Source organism: Pholis gunnellus (assembly GCF_910591455.1).
Source record: "Pholis gunnellus genome assembly, chromosome: 5".
In the NCBI taxonomy this organism is placed as follows: domain Eukaryota; kingdom Metazoa; phylum Chordata; class Actinopteri; order Perciformes; family Pholidae; genus Pholis; species Pholis gunnellus.
Window position 1 is genome coordinate 12,797,526 of NC_136531.1, and position 9,464 is coordinate 12,806,989.

At 39.8% G+C, this 9,464-nt stretch overlaps 1 protein-coding gene across 3 annotated transcripts in view; it reads left to right on the top strand.

The window, feature by feature from the left end:
• Positions 1–8,018, top strand: part of LOC306696216 (glutamate receptor 2-like) — a gene marked incomplete at both ends in the record, with an annotated part of 41,017 nt that extends 32,999 nt beyond the window's left edge. For 2 of the 3 annotated variants that reach the window (XM_079159771.1, XM_079159770.1), the window contains 2 exons: positions 1,365–1,499; positions 7,884–8,018. In XM_079159771.1, the coding sequence (XP_079015897.1) occupies positions 1,365–1,499; positions 7,884–8,018 (270 nt within the window). Of the gene's footprint in view, positions 1–1,364; positions 1,500–3,364; positions 3,536–7,883 lie in introns of those variants that run through there. The other variant, XM_079159769.1, reaches the window with a different exon arrangement.
• Positions 8,019–9,464: the final 1,446 nt, after the last annotated feature.

Here is a 9,464-nt window from a genome sequence, read left to right on the forward strand (position 1 = left end):
TCATTTCTCCGACGGTATACTCTCGCTCTAAAAAATACAGCTGAATATCCAAGCCAGCCAAATCACTGTAAAATGTATCTTCGTCCATTTTAGGATGCCATTATCGCTGTTGCAAACGTAACTATTTAGCAATACAAATGAAGGAAATGCTGTTGTTTTTTTTGTTTGGATGACCACAGTTTAACAATGGATGTTATCCATCTTGTGCATACGCGCAGGTCGAGTATTTAATATCAACATAGTCACATGAGACTTGGGATGACGTAGACCAGTTCCACCATTGTGAGTCTACATCATCATCAAAGATGCTCATCCAGAATTCATAGAACTGGAGTTACATACATAACTCCTCCTGCTGACCCACAGAGGCAGTGCCTAACACTAGATGACTATTACCAATATAGTCACGAGGAACCCGGTACCCACCTTACTGGCCTTACGGCTGGATAGTTCTTCAAAGGCAGCTGCGGCCACTGCAAGGGGACCAGCGACATTGATCCTGTAAAAAGATGCAAAGCTGCAAAAGGCAGACCTGTATGCCGCCCCAATTACCTTAGCAATTCACCTGGAAAGACGCTGTCTTGGGCAGGATGTGCCGTTTGCTGGGGCCATTTGGCTACTTTTCTTGCCGAGCTTTAGAGCTGGTGAAGATCCTATCCGTAATGTTAGGCGCTCAGCGTAACCACCTGTCCGTGATCTAAGAGATACAAGCGCAGCTGTGATTGGAGGACGTAAACATTGCTCCGACCATACAGTTATAGGCCTACTAGCAAAGAGTATCTGATTACCTGCTTTGTCATGCTAAGCTTTTAGTTTAAACCTGTATTCACGGATTACCTGCGAGAAGCTGCAGTGGACATCTTTGATGGTGACATAGGCTGTAGGCAAGGCTGCCCTTCGTCATCCCAGGTCACATAGGAAGGATAACGTACAGTGTTAACTGCTTTTGGCCTTCAGGAAGAATGAAATAGAACACAACAGTTTCTGTCGTTTATGATGAAATTGTACTCGCCAAAGTAACTGCTGACTTCTGTGAACACAGTGATATCAGTGAAAAGATATTCACACATGCATAAATACACTACATACAAAGGTACACACATATTTACACGTAGACAAACTGATAAAAGGTAAGAATGGTTTAAGTGTGTGCAGGTCAGGTTTACCCTAGTTGTCTGTGACGCTGTGCTGTCTTAATCTTAAATAATCTGTATTTATGAAGAGTTAAATATGTGCAGATGACAGGTTAATGGTAGTATGTCAGTCGTTAGATTAGTTGGCTGTTAACATGAAAACACCCCACTAACACTTTTCTCTGGCTGGCTGCCTTCTTTTTTTGCCTTGTGTGTGTGTGTGTGTATTAGGAGAAGACCAGCGCCCTGTCTCTCAGTAACGTAGCGGGGGTCTTCTACATCCTGGTTGGAGGTCTGGGTCTGGCCATGATGGTAGCGCTGGTAGAGTTTTGCTACAAGAGTCGCGCAGAGGCCAAAAAGATGAAGGTACCTTATATTTTCAAATACCAATAAGACTTAACTTTCCATCTTATAAATAGTTAGTTTTAAATCTGTTAACATGTAGGATTCTCACTAAAAATACTGAGTCTGAATTCGTGTGATGAGTAATGAAACAAATGCAAATGATCAAATGCCTTCCAGTCAGAAAACCAGAAAAGCCAAATCCTGTGTGGTTAATGTGAAATTATATGTGTGAAATTTATATGACAGAGAAGTGCATTCAATGTAATATAAGAAATAGTATGCCAGTGTCTTTATGATATTATCCATGTATTAGGTTACAATAAGTTGCCAGTTTATTAGGTACACCTTTATGGTAATTGTTGTTGTTTGTGAAGCTGTTGAATTTGATTGCATTATAGTTTATACCGTCCATCCTATTTAGATTAAGGGGGTCGTACAAAATAATCGAAACACCCCTCAGAACAACACAATTCTACACAGCACAAACTCCAGCCTCATGACCATTAAGTTTAATCAACACCTCTCTAAAACACAAACTGAACCGTAGAACCTTCATGAAGGTAGGATTTATTCTAGGGCTGCTGGAGTAGACCGCATTAGTTGTAGCTTGGTTGACCTAATAAACTAGCAAATTAATGTGTCTCGGACATCTGAAGTGCACAACTAGGACCTCAAATTCATACCAGACGCAAGATCTCGTCAGTGCGTAAACGCTACAGAAGCATTTACAAACTACTTTCTCCATCCACTGACTTCTGGTCAACCACTAATGTTAATTATTAATTAAGGTTCCGTGCTGTTTCACTGACCTGGTGTTCGCTACAGGAGCCTGTTTTTAGGATCTACTTGAAATCTTAAGGTTTTGAATGGTTTGTGGTAAACACTGTCAAATCTATAGTGATTCAGTATTTTCATATTTGTCAGTATGAGTCATGTTTCTGGCCACCTGATGAATGTAAATCCTAAGTGAAATATCTTTCTCTTTGGCTGCTAAATGCTCCAGTATGTTCACCAGCTAGTCTCTAATTGTTCCTGTCTGCTGTTAGGTGTTGAGCTGGTAGTGTACAGAGGTTTTTAATGCTTTTCCACAAAAATTACTATTTTTATTTCTATTATATTATATTTGCAAATGGACTAACGGGCTAAATGCTCAATGGGAAATTTTGTGGGAAGGTTTTAAAGCCCGCAATTATTTTTCAGAATAACAAATTTCCTCCTCAGATGTTTGTTTATAGCTTGTGGATCTTGCAAATGGCGGTCTAGATATTTTAATTTCAAACTCAAAACACATATGAGCTCACTGGGTCTGTCCCAGTGATGATAGTCTTATTCATGATTATTCTGGCTTTTTTCTTTCCAGGTTGATATTTTTGCAAGCACAATCTGCAGAATTCAGAACAGACATATCACCTTTATATCATTGTATTTCCTTTCTATTGTATTTACTGAAATTGGGGCAATTTAATTAAGTAGTCAGTTATAATGCATTTCTGTCATAATGTAATTGTCATCTTTTTATTCTTTCATTATTTGCAACATGACATTTGGGCTGTGGAGTACACACACGCTGTTGCCATTTACTGTAAAAAACAGGATTTTTATCACATTTTCATGTGTAGACAGGTCTTAAAAGGTCTTCTATGTCTTTCTCTCTCACTCTCTCTCTCTCTCTCTCTATCTGTCTCTCTCTCTCTCTGTCTCTATCTGTCTCTCTCTCTCTCTATTGTAATACAAATCCATATTGCTTTTGCAGTTATCTATTTTTGGTGCCATCAGTAGTCAAACTATTGTTCTAACATGAATGCATCATAACAGTCACACGGCTAAAGAGGCATCATTGTTCCAATCAGTGTAGTAATAACAATGACTTTATTTTTGTTATGAAGGTGGCAGCCAACACCTTGTCGTCCCCCCAGCACACAGGAAACTACACACACACTTTGTCCTCTCCTCAACATGCCCCCAACTTCAACCTGCTGTCCCCCAGCCACCAGCCAAACTACGCCACCTATAAAGAGGGCTACAACGTTTACGGCATTGAGAGTGTCAAGATCTAACACGGGTAGGAGAGCGATGATTGATGGCTAAAACTTTCCTAACCTCACAGTCATAGACAATGTTTAGACAATTAACTTGTAATTGGCTTTCATTCATACCATCGAACAACAGCTGCATTCACATTATGGTGGTGCATAGCAGCTTCAATGGCAAACTGCATTATTGGGCCTCAATGATCCATAATACCATTTGTGGGAAAACTTAACTTTCTTGATTCCCCTTAAGTGTTTTTGATTGCTTTTAAGCCACAAGCAATGAAGCTCTAAATGTCCTGAGTCTTACAGTGGCTCAAATGCGCTTCTCTTTTCTGGGAGGCTGTTAAGGAGTGATTATCGTGAATGAAAACATTTTAATTTTCTATTAAAAACAGGTACTGAGGCCTCAATCAGCTGGTCACCAGACAGCTATTTTTTTAAACCCTAATTATTTGACATACCTGCTTGTATTTGAGATAATGAAAATTGGTTTTGTACAGCTTGAAGAATTAGACCCATCATTTAAACGGCAAAATGCGTCTATCACTGCAATGGCCATTCATTTTATGGGACGCTCAGGCTCCAAATGAATAAATGACAGACAAACGGATCTTCTACTGTCCAAAGACAAAAATGTGATTCCAAGTTTTAGTTCAGCGAGACCGCTGATTTGTTTCCAATGTATTAGTGGTGGTTTTAGATATAATACTTAATCAACAGTATAACCTGTTCAGAAAAGAAAAACCACAATTCTTGTGATCCGTATGATTTCATTATTGTCCATCAACCTGGAATCTTTTTGCTTATTTGCATTATCACTACAGTGAGACAAAAGTTGCCGCTGAGGCTGATTGGCATTGAAGAGTGGTATAATTTACTGTATATTCCGAATGCAGCAGTTGTTCTTGGTAAACAAAAGTAACATGAAGACCATAATACAGTCTAGATTAACAAGGTATCTTGTCAAAACTGTATATGGCTGTGAAACTCCTTTCCTTTGTTCACTCATTACCCAACAGCTTGCTCACCTCCTCTATCCCCTTTTCCTCACCTCCCCTGACCTCTCCTCTCCCCTTAACCACACCTCCTGCCCTCTCTGCACTCCTTTACCTCTCTCCTTCCCTTTTTTCCTTTCCTCTCCTCTCTTCCACTCTCTTTCTTGTCCTCTTACCCACTTCCACTTTTCCCTTTTTACTTTTTGCCTTTCCTGATCCTCCTTTCTTACTTTCTAGCCAATCATCCTCTTTAATGGACTGACCCATTGGCCAATCATTGAGATCCGTCTTAATGTCAGCTTTTCATTAGGCAGGCCCATGATTTCATTTTGAAGATGGGATGGTTTATACTAGCAGCATCATCAAACACTGGACTTCTTGGTAGACCAAATGTAAGTGTAATACCACTGCAGTACAGTGATAAATACCACTGTTCCCTTTGAGTTGATTTACTCGTTACAACACATGGGATATCACAACCCTGCATGGTCTGATTGAAGACACCGTTTATGAAACAGAAGAAGTGAGCTACTTATGCTCTGATTGGTTACTGCAGTGTTACAGAACACCCCGACTAAATACTAAAGTAAAGCAGGCCTACCATGAGTGTGATTTTTCTAAGAACAAAAAGGACTTCCTGGGGATTATTGCCTCTTAGAAAGTATTGACTGAGCCTCAGTTGTGCATTTTGTCGCCAGCTCCAGTACTCAACCCTGGAATGGTGGGTCACGTTTGTGGAGAAAGTGCTAGGAAAAAACTACTGTTGCATGGCACTACCTCTTCTTCTCGGAGTCAGGAGACCCAGATTGTCCTGAGTGAGACGGTGTAAAGCATTTGTCCGACTTTCCTGCACTTGACCATATGGAATATGTGCAAGATTTAGCAGAGTTGAAGGTCGAGCCCTCTGAAAGCACTAGCCAGCAGCACCTTGAGCTCGCTTGTGGCCATGGTGACCATGACATTGTGGACATGGCTTGGATATCCATGGTCTGTCAAAAGATGAACAAGAGCCTTTGCCTTGAGACCAGAACACTGCTCCTGCGTTGTTGACAAAATTAGGATAAACACGGATGACATCCCCAAACACAGTCTCCCAATTCCCTCTTTTTTTGCACACAAATGCACTTTTTTGCAAGTTAACCACACTTGTTTCCAAAGTTAACAATGGTCTCTCAACTCATAAACAGTGATTTATGTGCTCATAACAGAGCCAGGTCAAATACATCCCAATTAATAAATAATACCATCCTCAATTTGCTCACCAAAGGGCAGCAGCTGCTCTCACTATGGTGCTGCAGATCCGTCAGCTTGCCGTGGGTTCCCTGAGTCATCTACATTGGTAGATTCAGTATGCGTAGACAGAACAGTAGCGGTTTATTATCGGTTTCAGTTTTGGTTATGCCAACTGTGTTTGTGTCATCAGTACGCTGTGAAAGAAAGCAATGCAGTGGTTCTACCTTCAGAGTTTAGCCGAGGTTGTTACAGCCTTAACTTTGTTGTTTCGCAGAAAGGAGGGAAACCGAACCCCATTTTAGACCTGCAAGTGTCTCTATTTTGAGAGAGTGCAGGTTGATCCTGTTGTTGGAGGCTCAGGTGTCGGATCATTTTGGAGTTGTCTGTTTATCTCCAGGGAGAATCCCCCGTTCTTTTCCAAAACGCCTTAGGCCTAAAGTAAAGTTTAATGTTCCTTCATGGGTCTTGACATCAGTGCTTGAGGCTCTTTGTGGTTTATTTTTTACCAGACTTCACTGCTCCTTGCTTTGTCTTAAACAAAGAGAGCCTCTTACCTGTTAGCTACAAATAATTTCAATGTTACATTGTGCCTAAATGCATCTGAAGTACCTTAGGTTACTGTATCTGTGTATAGTATAGTGGCTTTTAGGGTCCTATGCTTTAGCCCAGCTCCTTTCGCATTTGAGGAGCAGAGGAGTTGTGCGAGTGTTACACACATACATAGATTACACTCAAACTGTGTTTATTTGACCATGTTCATCGGTGTTAAAATGCGAGATTAGATAAAACTCTGTCTAAGCAGGGGCTTCTCCAGGCTTGTATCAGCATTTAATCTTTCAGATGAAACATTTATATGTTCCTGCTTAGTCAACGCTATAAACTAGTGTTGGAGATTAGCCTCCTCCGTAGCTGCTTTGTGGGGAAAGTATATACGTCGCAAATTATTTGTGTTGTACGGAGTGAATCAACCAAAAGGAAAGCAATGATGGATATCATTTCTGCTTCCTAAATGAGAGGAATGAGGTACACTACCATATGTTTAGTCTGGCCACACAAAGACATGATATTCTACACTATATGTATTGTACCTTGTTTCTCTTCTTCCGGGAACAAAAGCTCTAGTCATAACATTTTATTTCTTTAGTTTAGCTTCACTAGTTTATTAAACCATTCAGTGAAATCTTTGATTTTAAAACCTCATTCAAGCACAGGATGTGTTCCTAACAAGGAGACAATGTGAGAAGTTTCTTTCCTCCAAACCAGAATTCATTCTCGCATAATGTCAATGTTTCTTCCTCAATGATTTGATTTGCCTCGAATGTCTCTCTACACTTTTGGTCATACTGCAGCATACCCGATACTTTGCTTTAATACACATTGTCCATTCATTCGTGACATCATGCTACAGTATGTCTTGCTGCATTTACTGGCTTCGGGAAATGTTGTAGATTTTCAAAGAATTCCTTACATTTCTGTCTCTCCCTTTCTCTCTCTGTGTGTGTGTATGTGTGTGTGCGCGCTCACAGACACACAAACACACATATAGCCCATGGCTTAATACCATAAACTAAGGCAACATGTATTTCTATTCATTTATTGTGAAGGATGACAATAATCTCTGCAATAACCACATTGCAGAGAGCTTCAAAATGAGTGGGTGATGTGGAATGACACTTTATAATGTTGTGTGTAATTTTATAATACAAAAACAACATTTTGAGTTGATCTGCATTTTCTGTGTATTGTCTGAGCAATATTTTAATAAACCAATGTCAGCAGTGTACTGCACAGACGTCTAAAGGGGCAGTGCCTTAATGAAAGCATATTTTAGGTCTATAAAGGAAATTCAGAGATGATAGTAACTTTCAGTCTGTATGCTCACGTTTCATTCCATATTCTCAAGGGTCATCAAAATGAGTTGCATTTCTATTCTACATTATTGTCTTGTACCACATTACTCTTTTTTTTATCACAATATTGATGATGATTTTCAGGGATTGTTCAACAATAAGTAGATTTCCCAAAATAATGAACCATTCCTTCAAGGTCAACTTTCTATCGGAACAGATGGTCCACCAGAAGCAGATGTGTCTCTCGTTTTGGTGTTGATCAAAACATGTTTAACATATGTTTTCCTTGTACAGATGAAATTCACAGATGCAATGCGCTCCAAAGCTCGTCTATCCATCACAGGATCGACCGGTGAGAATGGTCGTGTCCCGGTGGCTTACCTCCGTCCAGGATTACCCATGAGCCTCAGCATGACTGATCTGTCCTGACCACACCCGAGCCAGTGCCTTACAGCCAATCAACACACACCCTCCCTTCCCCTCTGAAAGTGAGTGGAAATGCTTGTCATCTCCTTCGGTGACCAATTACCACTCACCGTGGGTGATCTGCCCTGATTTTCAATCCGGAGTTTAGCCAATCATATCTCTCTGAGGACTTCTGATCTGCTCTTTAACATCTAGCCTAAAAAGACTGGACAGATGTTGTCCTCTTACCACTTGGCTGTCAGGCTTTAGCAAAGACCTGCCCACCAACGAAGTGAATCACTTGACCATCAACGAGAAAGATGGCCTGTCATTTACAAATTCATGAAAAACAATCAAGCACAGTGGACAGTTTTCTAAATAAACACACATTGTTTCGTAGATTTTTGCCATGGAGGCTATAGAAACTAAGGACAACAGTGATGCTGACGTTAACGCAATAACATTAATCAGGGATGTGATCAGGAATTGTGGGTCTAAAAGCAGAATCTTGTTTAAATGAGTTCAAGTGCTGTGAAAAAAACCTGACGTCCTGAAAAAATGCATCCATGACAAAATAGTAATTGTGATAGCAAATAATGATAATGATGTTATTGATCTTAATTGTTTTCCTTATTTCTGCCTGAATATCCCTAATTAGTAGAGACCCAAGAGATGCATGGACTGACACGCACACACACACACACACACACACACACACAAACCCACCGGTATGAATACATACACTATACACAGGGATGGGAAAACATTAATCAAAATGTATGTTAACAATTTAAGCCCCTTTGTGTAGGATCTGAGCATTTCTGACTTTGGTAACACTTAGTGGTAGCATCAAAGAGCACCAAACAAATCCAAACTAGGGACGCTGAGAATAACTGGTTTGAGAGCAACATGTAGACTGCACCAGTTTTCAAACTGATTGACTCATTATTCTACATAAATCGTAAGCCATCACAATAGTTAGAAAGAGTCTATGAACACAAAAATCATGGATGGATTAAGAGATCAAACAAAAGCCAAAAAGCATTAACTTCACAAGTATTCATACACAAACATACTACTACATTTGATAAATTAGCATTTGGTTATTGGCGTTACTACGCGTTTAGCAGTATTCTATTAATACATTTTGTCGTGTCTTTAACAGCTTTTAATCACCAGTTTACATGTTGCTCCTGTTTATGGGTAATAGCTTAACATTCAAATTAATTGTCTTGGCTGTTTGAAGCACACAACTCTTCTTCTAAAATGGTATTATAGCCATTAAAGGTCATTCAAAGTTACTTTTTAACTACGTTTTAATGTACATTGTTAACAACAGCATTACATTTATTGCATATGTTTCATAACATATTTCATAGAAAGCACTCAGTCATCAGACTGGATACTGACAGGGACGTAGCAATATCTAAATTGGGTCGAATGTAAGAGAAACACTCACAAACTCAGAGC